At 45.2% G+C, this 16,221-nt stretch overlaps 2 protein-coding genes across 2 annotated transcripts; one reads left to right on the top strand and one right to left on the bottom strand.

The window, feature by feature from the left end:
* The first annotated feature begins 29 nt into the window (after positions 1–29).
* LOC139049587 (THAP domain-containing protein 1-like) lies at positions 30–5,055 on the top strand. The gene is made up of 3 exons (XM_070525144.1): positions 30–382; positions 2,487–2,685; positions 4,751–5,055. The coding sequence occupies exons 1-3, from the start codon at positions 279–281 to the stop codon at positions 5,036–5,038; spliced, it is 591 nt and encodes a 196-aa protein (XP_070381245.1). The 5' UTR covers positions 30–278; the 3' UTR covers positions 5,039–5,055.
* A 1,233-nt stretch (positions 5,056–6,288) lies between these two features.
* Positions 6,289–16,022, bottom strand: LOC139049586 (protein Hikeshi). Its single transcript, XM_070525143.1, has 4 exons — positions 15,862–16,022; positions 15,674–15,803; positions 9,732–9,839; positions 6,289–6,622 (listed from the first exon to the last, which is right to left on the bottom strand). The coding sequence occupies exons 1-4, from the start codon at positions 15,895–15,897 to the stop codon at positions 6,306–6,308; spliced, it is 591 nt and encodes a 196-aa protein (XP_070381244.1). The 5' UTR covers positions 15,898–16,022; the 3' UTR covers positions 6,289–6,305.
* Between the last annotated feature and the right edge of the window lie 199 nt (positions 16,023–16,221).

The following is a 16,221-nucleotide window of genomic DNA, read 5'->3' as shown; positions in this document are numbered from 1 at the left end:
CCATTGCGTTGACGCTTGGACAAATACGCATTTTTTGCCTCTGAGGAGGGATAGCTGTGGCTACGTCCATTGCTGTGAACGTGTTGGCGGTTTGGCGGCATAACTTAACCCGATCTCTGTGTTGAACGTGCATTAGGTTCATCGTTACCCGAAGATCAGACCGCTGTTCCGCATCAGACGTGGCATTAAGTGGATGCATATGCAAGTATCGCTTCAAAGAGCCGCTCGCCGCACTAGGCACCCTGCGGTGAGCTAGTCCGCGAGTCCCAGTCTGGTGGATGGAAGAGGCCACCCAAGGACCCGCCAACGGTGTTAGGATGCCGATCTGCGAAGCATGGAACTGCGACAACAGCGACGACTGTCCTGGCACAACTTTCCACAAGTAAGGAAATCTGTGATGGCATGCTCTCGACTGCAAAGGGTGTCGGGTGACCTGCCGATAGTCGCGCGCATTTCGAAGTAACGTCGTCCTTCCGGCCGGCATTTAGGGCGAGAAGTTTGTTTTCTGCCGGTAGTCTGACAGCTGAATAACTACGGCGGGTTTACCTCGCGACATCACGCCCATATGACCGATCTGCGGCGTGCGCAGTGCCAATTATTGACACTCTAGTCGTTGTAAGTGCTGCAAACTAGAAGTAGCAAACCAAATATAGCAACGCCTTGGATGCATGTGCATGCTGCTGTCAGCTTCGTAGGACGCGGCGTGTTTGGCCACGCAAATATTTACGTTGCAGTTTCGGTTTCCGACAGTACAGTGACTTTCACTAAACGCAAGACATTGCGACTCTTCGGTGTGTCACCGTTGGTAGCGCTGAAATCTAAAAGCCAAATCCTAGAACTCGTGTGTTTATTTCTGTTCTTTCCAGCACTTTGCAAGAGGAGGGTCACCGACTCCTTTCTTTCTCCATTTCATGTTCATTGCAACGCTCCCCAAACATTGCGCTTCGCAAAGTGTGGCGCATCAGCATATAAGAGTGTGCGTGCATGTGTGTGTTTCTTGGGCACGGAACACCTCAAAGCCAGTTTCTTCAGCACTGTGTGACACCTGTACATAGACGCTATTGATTGCGCCCAGACTGCATTTTAATACTTCTATCACTGAGGCATGTTGCACATGTGGGCAGCATCATTGGTATGAAATGAGTTGTAGAGGTCAGCACAGTTCTTCTCAGTTCTGTAGTTCACTTAATTCTCTGCATTCCACTTTTCAGCAGCTAAGGTTGGCACTCATCATTATTTTAACTAGGACGATGTACCAACCGTGCATGCAAGCACTTTCTAGATGCATGCCTTGTCTTGTGCATTGTAGAACAAACTGGCTGTGCTTGTGTGTATGACAATTTGAAAACAGGCCGTGGAAATGTAGAAAATGTTTGTAGAAAATTTTCCAATGGTTTGAAAAAAAGGGCATATCAACATAGTTTGTCTTTTCTACCTAGCACAAAATCCTGCTCATCCGTTTTATGCAATGGAATCATAGCTTCGGATTGTTTTATGTGATGTCAGGCATGCAAGACCAGTAAGACAGCAGTGGGGCTTCCTGCCCCTTCATGCTTTGGTGCAACACCAAAGGCTCTCATTAGAGGAATGGGTTTTTCACATAACAGACATACTTAGCTCATTTCATTGGCAGGTCTTCAGATTTGTGCTTCGGAATTCACCGAAACCATGCAAAGCCATGTTCCCAAGTTATTGTGACATCCTGCGTCTGGCTGACATCCTTTTTCTCTCTCCGTAAGTGCAACACAGAAGGACAGGTGTAGTGGGTGCGAGGTTGTGCTGCATAGTTCTAAGGAAAAGATGATCCACAAACTAATAACTGTTTTACTCATGTTTGGAATAAAAAGTATATACACATGCATCCATGTCTACTCAGACTAACTCGTGTTCCTGCTCATGGCCACACATACTCGCTAGCGTTCACTCATGTTCATAGTCGCTTACAAGCACCTGCTCATACATCCACTCAATCTGATCGGCCCTTGTGCTCTATCTGATGTCTGTGAAATGGATGGGGGCGAGCATGGGTCAGCGTAGTTATGAGTGAGTAATGCTGACCTGTGGCGGAGAAGGCAAAGAATGAAAAGCATGTAGGTCATCGTGCCCAGTTAGTCACGCTGCACGTGAGAAGGGCGAAAGAAGGAGAGCCAGCGTGCACACACCTGCAGATCAGTGTTCACTCACATAGAGGTCGTATAGCCCACTTTGCTTTAAGATGTGCATTAGCACTTTGGTGGCCTTGGACATGCTAGACTTCAGACAAGGTCCCGACCGCAGGTAACGGACATTGTCGCTTAATTCAGTCACCCTGTTGTTACTTTATGACTTTCATTTGTGCAGCACAGCGGGGCGAGGGCTGTGCTTCACTTTCTGTAAATGTGCCGAAAGGGAAGGGCTTCGAGGGGGGACAGGATTGGCGCCAATTACAGCAAAGATGTCTGTTTGCTGCAGACGCCTAATAGTAACACATTTGTGCCCGCGTGCAGGTTCCCAGTGGACTCGCCAATGCTCTTGAAGGCATGGGTACACAACGTGAACCTGCCGGCACCTTGGGAACCGACCGAAGACTCGGTGCTCTGCTCAGACCACTTCCTGGAGCGCTGCTTCATACGCTCGGGCAGCTCCACCAGGCTGCGACCTGATGCCGTGCCCACCATCTTCGCCTACCCAGACGATAGGCAGCAGGTAGCAGCAGCACCGAGCATTGGTCTTCCAATCGTCTGTAGCATGATCCTACTCTCTTATTAAAGCATCTCACTGAGATGTTAATTTGATAGGCCGTTGCTTTGAAGAGATGCTAAGGGCAGGCTCAGTATCAACCCAGACTGTTAGATCCAAGAATTCAAATAGCTCGTATACGAGCAATAACAACACTTATTGGTGTCTCAAGAAAGAGAGATCGATGTAGGTGATTTCTGCTGCAGGAGGGCCGGTAACAGAAAACGGATCTTCCTCATTTGAAAACCCCTCAATTTACTCGACACCCTGTTGTGAACGGCATTACATGCACGTATCAAGTAATGAAATCAAACCTCATTATTTTTTACCAAGTGAACTCCACACATTATTTATAGTATTTTGGTTTGTTTATAAATTGGAAAATATTCTATGGAACATTGAAGTCATTTTTCTCTAATATTTGTATTTGATGAAAAACTTTCACTATTCTAATACCCGTACCTTTCTAGAATCCTCACTATGTCTATTTAATGCCAAGAGATGACTTTGTTACAGAGGTCATGAATAAATGTACTGTGCAAACATGTAGCTATTTGAAATTGTTCACAATGAACAAGGTTTCTTATGGAGCTGAGTTATTAATCTCGAAGGTCATGCTTTGCGGTGCGTTACTGCCTGCTGCAAGTCACTGGACTGCACAGAGAGGGCTCCACTGTGCTGAAAATAGCTCAAACAGAGCGGTATGAAGAAGTACCAACAGCTATTTGCATTCGGGTTCAATATACGCAGTGATTTACGCTGAATAAAATGCAAAATAGAATTTTGACATGCAACATGAACCGTTTTATTGTGAGCGGTTGACTACAATAGGTCAAAATTATTCCAGAGCCCTCCACTTGGCACCTGAAATAACCCACAGTGCGATTTCAGGTTGTCAAAACAGCAATTTATTTTTTTTGCTATCTTTTTTATGTGCAATGGTGCATGTTACATCATGGCACCTGGTACTATATATTCATAGTGGCGGCACCAGTTTTGTATGTTTACACCACTTTCTTACTTTTGAAGGCTCTGTCCCGAGTGAAAGTGGCACTTTGGACCCTTGTGGCAGTAATCTCATTTTATCTCGAGTTACCATGGGGTTTTAGAAAGAGGGCACACAAATGTCTTTGCGTACCCAAAGCCCCACGCCTTGCTGGCATTCTTCTCTACTCCTTTTGAAATGTTTTGTCCGCCCAGCAGTTTGCGTCCCCTAACTTCGGGTGTGCAAAACATAAAACTTGCTAATTATTGCATCTAGCATACCTTCAGTGCACAGTGGTGCAAATATCAGCCGATTGTGTCTATGCCACAGCTCATGAACTGGAAGATTTTGCCGACCACTTCAATGCTGGTAGGACTTAATTGCATTTAGCCCTTTATTGACAAGTGTTGCCTATAGGCAGCATACCACACACACACCCACACAAAAATGTTTTTCTTCCTAAATTTTCGCATTAAGTACGAAGTTTCTGGCTAAATGCCTTTGGCCAATACTGAATGCCAGGCAGCAAGTGTCGTTTGTTGGTTTAGAGCAGGTACACAGGACGAGAAAGAAGTTTGGCATGCGTCTCTCTTTATTTTGGAAGCACGATCAGATAAGACGGACCAACGCGAGATCTGATGCAGTAGGGTCACATACGTGACGTAACAAAAATAAAATTCACATCTATTGTTCACCTATGACAAGAGCTGTCTGCACAAATTCTAAACGAAACCTTACGTGGCTTGGGGGGAAGCACACTTCCAGTTTCTGGCCTTGGCTTTCCTTCCTATTTGATTGGTAACAACTTTATTTATAGTCCTGCAGAGCATTCGCCAACGAGGCCTCAAGGCTCTGATGTGGGGACGCTGAGGTGTTGCCCCGCCACCGCCTCCTTATAGTTTAAAAATGTTCCGCTGTATATATATATTTTTTCTTTTCCTTGATTATGCTTATTCTGTTATGTTTTGCACACTTATATGGAAAATATTTTTTTTTTCTAATACTTATGTGTGCCATCACTAAAGGGTTAATGGGCGTGTGTTCCAGGACGTGATAGAGACTGTTTCGGACAATTCTACTGGGCCAGCCAAGAGCAGCGAGGGCAGCGAGTCGTCGTCTTTGGACCACAGCTACGGCACGCCCAAGGCCGCGCCAGCTGCCACCACAGTGGCACGGGAGGCCTCGGTGCGCAGGGTGCGTGTCCCCGAAGAAGGAGAATCGATCCGCAAGAAGCTCAAGTTGTCAAGGCAGCGAGTGCGCCGGCTTGAAGAGCGTGTGTCCATGCTGAACGACATGGTCTATTCGCTCCTCAACCAGACCATCATGGAGATGTAGGCAGGACTGTACGGATGGGTGCGTCTGCTTTCTCTATACAGGCTTGTATCTTTAAAAATAGAGGGGGGGAGGGGGGCGGTGTTGCTGGCGTAGTGTAGTACAGGAAAACAGCCAGCTAGGCTTTGCAGGCACAAATAGCAGTACGATCATTCCCTGTTGACTTCTCGACCAACAAAGCAGTCTTGTTGTACTAGTGAAGTGCTAACAATATGCGGGAAACACAAATAGGTAACACGAAAACACAGACAAGCCGCTGTGTACATGCACTGCATGTTGCATATACATGTATATATAATGTCAGGATATAATTTGTAGTCATCTACCATGTCTTTTTTTTTCGAGAACATTGAAACTGACAGCAGCACTGCTTTGGCATCTTTGTGGCATTACTTTGCTGTGGTGTGGTAACCGTAGAATGTTTGGGTTAGTTTCTGCAGCAGGCACAGAAAGTTGTCGCTCGAAGATTCAAGGATGCCAAGTTGATGTTGCTTCGGGGACGACCTTGGTGTATCGGAGAGAGTAAAAGGAAGAACATAAATCAGTGTTTGCTGATCTGACCTGCTTGCGTCTATGCCTGTGCAGAGAGAGAGCTGATTTAACTATAATTAGATTCCATGCATTGTGAAGCTCCACAGATTAAGAACAGCTGCAAGCAGCACCGAAGGACTCCCAGGCATTTTAGCCACAACATTTGGCGATGCTGATGTGAAAAGGCACGAGTCAACATTCAGGCATTTCTTGGTCGTCAAGCATTATCCTGTACAGATTGTAAACAAGGAATTGAGGTCAACTTCCAGGTATCCCCATTAAATGCGTCATTGGGCTAGTTGGTGGCAGCACTAGAAACATGATGACACAGACAGGTGGGCGCCACTCCAGGGGGCCGGTATTCTCGTGTGATCACTTTCACTAGGTTCCGCATGTGCGCTCATTGGATGCATTGGCATATACAGCCAACTGTGCTTCTGGCACCAGGCCAAGCTTGAACCACCATGCTCAAGCATCACGCTTCAACCCAACTGATGCCGAGTGAAGCAAAATCTTGCAAAAGTGATCGTATCCCCAAAACTGATTGCCAAAGACTACCGTGTCAGAAGAAATAGGTTACATTCAACACATTAAACATTCTCTGCACACCACTTTCGAAGTCATGTTATGAGAGTTTACCTTATTCTAGCTTGAATGCCGCAACATCCAGCTAGGACACGATTGAATGATCAGAGAATGCATTGTTTTCGTAACAAAAGAAATACAAAACATGCTCGCTTTATTGTGTGCCCTTCCAGAAATTAGGGTTCTGCTCGAGTCGGCGCCGGAAGTTGGAGTACCACTGCTCAAGCGCCCGCATGGGGAAGAAGCTGTCGCCCGGATGGGTGGGCACACTGACGGAGCCCCCGTACGAGGCCAGGTGGTTGAAGAGGCTCTCGGCCATCTTGGTGCAAAAGTCGGTGTGCGAGTCGACGGCCGACGCGTCTCCCAAGGGAGACGCCTGGAACTGGATCTGGGCCAGTGGCTCGACCGAGATGCCCAGCTGGGCCACGCTGCTGAAGCCGTGCGCCGAGAATGCGTGCATCTCCGAACACTCTGCAAACACAAGCACGTTTGGGCGAGTTGGCGCTCATTCGTGGCAGAAAACGGCACGCACGACACGAGGGAGGAACTACGCTTGATCCTGTGCGGCCTCTCTCTGTGTAGTTTTGTTGAGTGCTACGCATCTGCCACGGTTTCCTGGATGCAATTTGTGCCGCTCATCTTTGCTGTTGTGACAAGGCCTCGCTAAATGTACATTTGCCAGGGAAATGCTGCAAAGTTACAGTGCCGCAGAAAAACTAGCAAGATGAAGCAGCTCCCATAACTTTGTGTGCATACTCCGGAGGTGAGGCAAAACACCCCGTGGTTACGACGTGGTGACCTCATAATGCACTCACCAGGTTACCAAATGTGCTAAACATGCCAAGAAGGCTGCTATTAAAACCTAACTCTTGGAAGACTGGCGCTGTGGCCCAATGTGGTGCATTTGGTTACACTAACACTACTTTCACGCAGGAATGTTTCCTCATTAGCCAACAACGGGATGATTGCAATGGCCAGCCGCAGACAACATTTCTTACAAGTTTTGCGAATACTTGTCCAGGTCTGCAATTAAAATCATACGTAAGTTAAGTACATATTGTCATGGCCTACAGCAGTATTTGCTTGATGCTAACACGCCCCCTAATAAGGCACACACCCTGTTTCTGCATGTCCAAAGTAGAAAACTAACATATAAATTACATTAAAGGTCCTAAATAAGGTATATATACAACGGGCACTTAATATTAAAACAAAAATATTTGGCACAGATAGTACAATAGCAGCCAGTTTACTAAAATTGGCTTTGCCACAGTACAGATGAGTTATGCGGTAAAGCATACAAACGCCATAAAAACAGTTGTGGTTTCACATAATATTGCACCGTGCAGCCAATTTCCTGCCCAATTTTTTTCTAAAAGAAAAGCGTGCGTTACAATTAGGTAAATACTGTAATTAGGCATGGTGAGCTACTGTTATTGCTTAACTATCTTCCTAGGGCAGGCCAAAATAGGCGTTTTCAAGAGAAACGATGCGAGTTCAACACATTCCCTGTCCCCTAAGCTTCACCGAGACATGCTGCCATTAGAAGGGCCACCTTTGGGTTCAGGCACGTGAATGCCGACTGGTCAAGTTTGAATTATCCGGCGAAGAGTAATTTCAGGATCGAAATAATGATAGTACAGGCCCAAAAAATTCATGAGTGCTGGCCGATACTTTCGGTTGGGATCAAATTAACTAAAACATGTAGCTAACTGAAGTCAAACCGACGGAAGTCTACTGTGTACAAATTATTTCATTGGTCTGCCAATTAACTTTTAAGTCAAGTACAGTCAAATTCACTTTTTACAATCTCAGATATAATAATTTATTTCCTCCACATTTCACTGCATTTACAATTTTCTGGCCCTGCCCACCGAAACTGCATCCACATATAACGAACATTTTCAAAAGTGCCATACTGTTATCGCAAACATTTCAGACCCAGTCACGATAAAAGGAGGGCAGACACGAAGTTCTGAAGCACAGAAGCATAACATAACTGGCTGCACAACACCGCGCCAGTCCAACCGCGATGAAACTACGACTGCCACCTGCTGATTTCAGAAGCTGCAAAGAAGGTCGCTCATTTTCAACGACACTGTCGAAGTGTACCTCCAGCGCGCTTCAGCAGCATAGTCTACAGGCAGCCATGGCCTCCGAGATAGCACTGGCATGCGTGCTGGCGCCATCTCTGACGCCATGACAGTGGCACTCACTTTTTGTGCATTTGTTCATGCGGCACTGTGTCCACTTTGGCTATTCGGACGATATGGACCAATTTGGACCAACAGTTGCTCAAGCGTTGCCATCTTGTCATTGCCGTCGATACATACGCGGTCCGAGACGACGTCAATGCAGCACAGTGCACCACAGCAAAGTTGCGTTAAGTCGGCGATTACTATGCCGTTATAGGGGGATCACGGTACGTCGACGCTTCGTTTACGTTCTTGCAGATGATTCGCAATGGCGTTCTGCCTTTCAAACTTCACACTGTTTCAGCCAAAGCAACATGGAAAACGTAACTTCGCAGCTCTCGGTGCACGTGTAGCTGATGGTCTCGCTCTGCGTGTCCTAGCACAAGAGTTGCAAAATTTTAAAGAAGAAATTCAATTTTTTCTACTCCTCAACTTCGAAGTCTCGCAGCTCTTGCTTTAGGGTAGGCAGAGCCATAAGTTTGAAGCTTATTTGGAGGAGTGCTAAACGACGAGAGAAGGAAAGACAACATGAGGGTGCAGTGTTGTCTTGTCTCGTCATTTGGCACTCCTCCCAATGATTTTCAAACTGTTCCAACAAGCTCATTTTTCAACCCTTCTGACATAACGTTGGTCTCATGGCATTCCTTGAATCATGCAGAAGCCATTGATACACTGTTAAGTGAAATCTGAGGAACTCATATTTAGCAACTCTTTGCAGAATATTAGAGAAAGGAAGCTTGCATAAGATTGCAACCAAGAAAGAAACAAATATGCACCTCATATGCGAACTAAGTACATAACTTTACATATATGTACAATTCTTCAGCAATATACCTCAAAGAATAAAGATTCTAAAAAAAATTTTTTTGGGCCAAGACCCATGTGTTCCCTCAATAACTTTTCTAAACTGAATAAGTCAAGATGGTCAACACTCAGTTCCTTCATTGCTAAACAGACCGTGTGCATAAAAGCCATGAGCCCCATTTTTCCAATAATTAGAGAATGTTGAGGATAATGTTAAAACCCTCAACCCATTAGAACAGGTGTCACGATGGCAAGACTGAGCACCTTAGGTGCTCAGCAGGTTTGCGTAGTTAACACAAAAGCAGTGCACCATGCTTTGCCACAACTACACCGAATGTTGTGAATTACACTCGCAACAAACTCGCCTTCAGTGAACACCTGAGTTAAAAACAAAACAGGTCACGTGTGCAGCACAAAAGCTACGCGAAGCAATGTCCACGTAATGCCTGCATTTTTATGAGACGAGAAGATGCCGGTATGAATTAGAAAGCTGCAGCGTGTACAATTAACAAATGAACTCCCAGCTATGCAGAAGAAGCACCGAGGTGCTGCCGCAGCCAACGTGAGACAGCGTAAATCACCTTTTCTGTGCTTGGAGATCCGGAAGATTGCACTGGGCTTGGCATTGGAGATGAAGCCAAGAAGCTGCCAGTTGCCTACCGCTTCGGGGCTGGGGTAGCAGAAGTACACTGCAGAATGAAAGAACGTCAAATAGGCGTTTAATAGCGGGTTATTGATAAATCGTTCACAAAGCGTTAGCACCAGAAGCATGAAGCGGTTTTCTCAATTCAATGCTCACGGCAGGGCAAAATGGTGGTTAGCTGGGCTTATTGGTTGTTGTAGCTGGGCTGTTGTTGGTACAGTGCAAAAACGGGACAAGAAATTAACGTTTTATAGACAAGACATATAAATACCAGAAGGAAATGTTTGTTTGTCATCTGAGTGTGCAAACTACACTGAGAATGAGCATATTCAATGGCAAGAAAACAATATTTTGCTGAAACTTTTTCAGCAATAAGGGGGCAACGCCAGGCAGAACTTTGGAAGCAAGCTTCATTCCCAAGCCACTTGTGGCTTTGTTTGGAACTTGTACAGACAGTTATCGTCCGATATGAGGCATAGGTGTATGTTGTAGTTGCTTTACATTACCTGTTCGATACCACTGCGAGTCGTGTGCCAGACTTCTTTATCCTTGTCCCCTGCTCACGCTTTAGCCCAAAAAACAACACTTGCCGCCCGTCATTCAGTGTTGGCCAAAGGATTAAGGGAAAGGGCTACACGGAAGCTGCGTCGTCTGTTCTCTTGACGTTTTGTCTAGTTTCTGCGCTGTTTACAGCACTGTCTGGTAGGACATCATTGAAACTTGAAATGTTCCCTTTGAACTGGGTAATAGTGTTAGGTTTGCAAACAAGGAGATAGGAAAGAACTTGCTGAAAGCTTCCAGCAGGAGGGCCTCAATGCCTGCCTTCTCTGAAGGGAAAGAAGGATGCATAGACAAAGGAGTGAAAGAAGAGAATGTATAATGAAAACAAAATTAGGCAGGAACCATTGGAGGATGATTATCAGTCAAGCAATAGCTTTCCAAAAGACCTGCCGAAATGTGCGTTGCGCGACGCACTCATTGGTTAGCTCTATTGGTTCACTCTGCGAGGCGTGTGGGCACTGTGGCATTACACAACCTCCGGGTGCATTACAAGCCACATTCGAATTCTTGCAATGGCGCACATACTGTGCAGTGGTGTCGGAATCGGCCTACAGTGTTACCACGTTCGAGTACACTGTCTCCAGGATTCGCTGAACTTTGGCTGTTCTCTGAGATCAGCCTGGTTTACTCAGCCAGACAGCCATCTATGCAAAGTGGAGGGGAAGGGTTGCTTGAAAACGAAATGTGCATGCACTAGAGAACAGCCCGAGAACGAGAACAACACATGCATGCATTACAACCGTGGTTACAATGCATGTGCAGGCGGCCCGCAAACTTGCACAGAATTGGGCAGCATTATCTCCTCACAGACAACTTTTCCTGACAACAAAGAGAAAGCTGTGGAGGCAAAGCGTGCACAAGAGCACTCCTGAATGTAGTTCCAAAGTGCAATTCGCACTGGTGTAGGCTGGGGAGCTTCTGGGGAGCAAACTTATTTATTATGGTGTATACACTTTCAGGGTCGATTTTCTTCGCCGTATGCAACCGCCCAGGGTTGATTTTTTTTTATTACCGATTTAAATTCGGAGGGCCTGTTTCGAAAAAAATTACCGTAATTTTTCTAGGGTGACCATAAAGTGAGTAACAAATATTTTGCATTAGTATATATGCACTATTTATTCATGAATAACAACAATAATATAAGAAAATAAACTTATAAAAATCAAAAATTTTATTCATCATTATACGCATAGTTCAAGGCTTAGGAAATGCATGCACGAGAATATTTCGCAAGGCTCAAACGTTCGTGCTTTTACACAAACATTTACACCCATAGCGTAATCGAACTGCGTAGGCGAGCGCACTAAAAAAAACTGTGTGGTTGTGTGCCCATCAAAAAAGCAAAACATGTGATAAACTTTCGCTAATGTTCATCTTATCGTCAACAAGAGGCAATTAGTTTTCGTGAGTCTCAAAAAAAAAAAAAGGAAATACATGCACAGCGGCATCCTTCGTATGCGCAACCCTGCGAGTAATTAACAAGCGAGTAACAGGCGGTCACCCTTTGAGATATTGGTAACGAAATAGCTGCCAGTTTTGCAAGCGCAAGAAGCCGAAACCGCCTGCTGAATAAAACTCAATCTAACTACCGCCACCCATGTGCCAATGCACGAGCGGTAGTATACAGACGCGCCGGAGTAAACATACTAGCTCTAAAACAAACCATGCAAAGAAAAGACAGGGAGGCACAAGAAAAAAATTCCCTGTATTCCCGCATAGTGGCACCACATGCCAGGAAAGAAAGAAAATGAGGAAACTGGCGCGCCTTTTAAACATACAGACGGCGCCGTATATTTACGTCATTGACCCTGAAAGGGTTAAAATAAAACAAAATATACACCACTGAATGTATCATGTTGACTTTATTTTTGGCTTTTCTATTCTGTGTGTTCACAAATGTGAAACCACTGCATGTGGAAGCTATGTGGAAGGCTCTGGATTTGAACCACCTGGGGTTCTCTTCAACATGCACATCAATCTAAATGCACAAGCATCTCTGTGTTTTACAAGGAGACCGCAAGTTAACGCAAAATTCAGGCAACATTATTTCATTCGTTTTAAATATTTGCGCCAAGCTAGTGCTTCAGAAGTAAGAAAGAAAAAGGTCGTCTCCTGTCTTATATTTTTGTGCAAATCCTTGTAAACTACAAGCACATTGCCTTTAATGCTTATCAAAATTAACTTCGACTCAATTACATCAAATACTCTTCCCAGATATAAATTCAGACGCATATGGAACAGTGTGGAAATGGTTTAATCATCTTGTTCCTGTCAGCTTTAAAGGAAATTGACACTAATCTGATCTAGGTGATAAACAGATAATAAAAAAACGTAAGTGAGTATGTTTTTTATGCTGCAAACTGACAAAATCCAGGATGCAGAATTGAAATGTCAACTTTGTATACGATACTACAATACAACAATACAATACGATATACAATATTTATTATAAGCACACATTTGTAGCTCACTGATAACAGTGAAATGTTTTAGATTAACTTCATTATATCCAATAATTTGTTATATCGAGGTTTGACCTTCATCTCTGCATGTTTATGCAAAGAAACATTTTTTCCCCAACACGATACACAAGTGGGTTGTTACTTTTCCCATGTACACCGGCAAGCAAAAGTTCAGTGAATACGGAATCAGCTAAAAGTGCAAATTTCTACTGGCACAGCTCCATCACGTGGCATTGTTACAACACATTGCGTTGGTAGAGCATGCACACATAGGCTGTGCCACTTAATTTCAGCCACAATGCTGAGGATGCAATTTTTTCCTGCCACCACTGATCTCCTAACTTTAACTTGTGAGCGTACATACAGATGCTGCCTTTCTCATCGAACCATGGTATATAAACAAAAACTCAGTGGCTATGGTGTTGGGCTGCTGAGCACAAGGTCGTGAGATCGAATCCTGGCTACAGCGGCCGCATTTCGATGGGGGCGAAATGCGGAAACACCCATGTACTTAGATTTAGGTGCACGTTAAGGAACCCCAGGTGGTCGAAATTTCCGGAGCCCTCCACTACGGCGTGCCTCATAATCAGAAAGTGGTTCTGGCACAAAAACCCCATAATTTAATTTTTTTATATATATAAACAAAAAGCTGGTTTTCCATGTTAACACACCAGTCGATAATACGAACTGACTTGAAGAAAAAAACATTTACGTCTCTGGGCTGTCTTTGGACTCTACGCATCGTTCACGAAGTTTAGTAGTTCAAAAGAATCCTAAATCTCCTTTTTCACAGTAGCATCATGCATGTAGACCACCACCTTAAAATTGCGGTGCCAAGCTGCTCCACTAAGCAGTACCATGAATCCTTCGTCCCGAAGACCAGAGTATACAGGAATCATCTGCCTGCCTCTGTCACCTCAATCTCAAATACTGCATAATCATGCATCATTCAAGACTGCTGTTGAAGATCTGCGACACCTCTCTTTCTTCATGTTACAAAACTCTGTGCTCTATCCAATGCCTCATGGCCATTTGAGTTCATAAGTGAATTAATATATAAATAAAAATAAATATGTATATTTGCTGCATGTCAGCATCACTGTAATCATGTGTGCAGCAAATGCACTCTATACAATTCCTTCAACTGCAGAGGTATTGGCACATAGATCTGTCGTGGCCTAGAGTGTTAAGCCCAAACGCCATGAGAGTGATCTTGTGCGCAACGGCAACAAGTGATGCCGTTGAGCAACGAAATGGGTCGTCGCATGAACAAGTCGCTTGTTCTTGTCACTCAATTGCTTGGTTCTGGAAATCTATAATTTTTCACTCGTCGCCCGGAAATGCTATGAGCGACTAGCGAATAGCACAAAGCCGGAACTGCATGTGCACTAGTCAAGTACTACCGAATGTTGCACGGCAAACGACTAAATTTTGATACATGCGAGGCCAAGAACCTACTGCAAGACCTTCAGAAATATTTCATGCTGCTCCTTACAATAAAACACATCAACTTAAATTAATAAAGCACATGTAATGCCAGTTTCGGTGTGTATCACTGCGCTCATACTGGCAGCACCGGGGAGATGTCGCTCAAAGTCGTTGCCCGGATGGGGTACGACTTGTAGGTGACGAGTGAATGCGACAGCCATCTCCATTACGTTGCTTGACGCTGTCGTGCACCAAATTGCTTGCATGGGGTCTATACTTTAGTGAAAAATCGGAAGTACTGTCACGACTTGAAGGCAGAACAGCTGCGCATGCTGACCATATGTGCTGTTGTGACCCCCCCCCCCCTCCTCCTCCTCTACAATGAATTACATGTCACTGACAGTAGTGCTTGCCTCATAAAAGCTGCTGTCACAATGGAATGGTGGACATGTCAGCACCTCTATATCATTGTTTGTACTTATTACCCGTACAAAGATATCAGTAATACTAATTGGAAAGCGCTTTCAACTGAGATTGGCAATTTACTATGCCCAGACTTTTGGAGCCAGCTCGGCTGCTTCCCCAGGAGTTAGCTGCAAGCTGCATTGCTTACAATCAGTCATTAACATTCACAGACGAAACTAAGCTGGCTCAGAAAAGTAGTTTAATAAATCGCCGGTTTCAATTGGCAACACAGCCCGCTTAATGATGAATAACCCTGTCTTAATTTTCAGTTTCCAGACAGATAAGCAAGCACCTTCATCATGTGATGACTTCACGAATCATCTTAACACGCGTTTTTGATCAATATGGAACCAGTGGTAACGCAGCAGAGTTGGAATAATTGGTTATGATGCCTCCATCGATAGAACTACCGAGATACTGCGTGTCATAAGAAAAGGTGCTTCAAGAAACAAACGATGACCGTTGGCTGACCCTTTCAACACGTACTCGACGCTGATCCATAAGGGAACTGCTTGGCCAACAAGATTCTCACGACGATCTCACTGATCGGCTTATGGTTAGCCCACGTTAGCCAGACTTGTAAAGATCGGCGTGCACGGAACCCGAGCCGGACTTTAATACGGTAGTCGTCTAAAATGATATGCCAGCCACAGTACGCCCGTTTCCATGGCAGACAATCGCGAATGCGCTCTCTTGCATAACATGCTCACATAACTGCCGCAGCACAAATCTCACGTCGGTTTGAGCGAAATAAGCGCCAGTTCATCGACAATGAGCCAGGCGGTACGGTTACGTATATCATGGCGCACGTTAATTTAGATGGTTCGGCCGCAGAAAAGCGACGTTTCACTCAGCCCGAGGATCACCATGGCCTGCTTGACTAACAAGCGCCGCGCCCACACGTCATGTGTCGCTCTGCAAGACAGGTTCGTATGTTGTTTTTGTTTCGTCTGTGGCATCGTACCTGCGCCGCCAAAGCCCTCTGGGAAGGGTTGTGTGCCCGTGAGGAAGACCACTATGTGGTTGATGCTGTCGGGATCGGGGATGTTGATGAGAAACTTGGTCTGGTCGACGGTCTGGAAATCCGTCTGCACCTGCACTAGGAATAACGGCGCCGTTAGCAACACCACGACGCCTCGGCGGCTCACCTACCAGGCGTCCCGTTACGATCGCCCCGAAGATGCTCATGTTGCAGCCGACTGGCACGCCAAGCTGTCACGAGGACGGGTGTGTGCTTGCTTCGGAAACTACGCCAACCACGTTTCACCACAGAACACCTATACAAACTTGTTTCACCCGCAGACGCACCGGTTTATATATGGCGGTGATGATGATGATGGGGTTAGTTACCTTTGAAACGCGTCAAAACAACAAAGATGACCCACAATGTAAAAAAAAGTTCAAAAATGCAAGCTCTAGACAATCACTTACAGGTTCATGTGTTTTATGGAGTAGCTTTGGCGTAAAACAAAGCGCGAATAATGCGTTCAAAGCACTTGCTTGATAAGCGTT

The sequence above is a fragment of the Dermacentor albipictus genome, chromosome 9 (assembly GCF_038994185.2).
Source record: "Dermacentor albipictus isolate Rhodes 1998 colony chromosome 9, USDA_Dalb.pri_finalv2, whole genome shotgun sequence".
NCBI lineage: Eukaryota > Metazoa > Arthropoda > Arachnida > Ixodida > Ixodidae > Dermacentor > Dermacentor albipictus.
This window is presented reverse-complemented; position numbering and strand designations above follow the sequence as displayed.

What these genes read in the sequence shown, in the direction of transcription:
- LOC139049587 (XM_070525144.1), top strand. Translation starts at nt 279, where the DNA reads ATGGAAGAGGCCACCCAAGGACCCGCCAACGGTGTTAGGATGCCGATC. An exon ending in CCTGGCACAACTTTCCACAA is followed by an intron (nt 383 to 2,486) that starts GTAAGGAAATCT and finishes GCCCGCGTGCAG; the next exon opens with GTTCCCAGTGGACTCGCCAA. An exon ending in ACCCAGACGATAGGCAGCAG is followed by an intron (nt 2,686 to 4,750) that starts GTAGCAGCAGCA and finishes CGTGTGTTCCAG; the next exon opens with GACGTGATAGAGACTGTTTC.
- LOC139049586 (XM_070525143.1), bottom strand. Translation starts at nt 15,897, where the DNA reads ATGAGCATCTTCGGGGCGATCGTAACGGGACGCCTG. An exon ending in AGAGGGCTTTGGCGGCGCAG is followed by an intron (nt 9,840 to 15,673) that starts GTACGATGCCAC and finishes TTCATTCTGCAG; the next exon opens with TGTACTTCTGCTACCCCAGC. An exon ending in GATCTCCAAGCACAGAAAAG is followed by an intron (nt 6,623 to 9,731) that starts GTGATTTACGCT and finishes TTGTGTTTGCAG; the next exon opens with AGTGTTCGGAGATGCACGCA.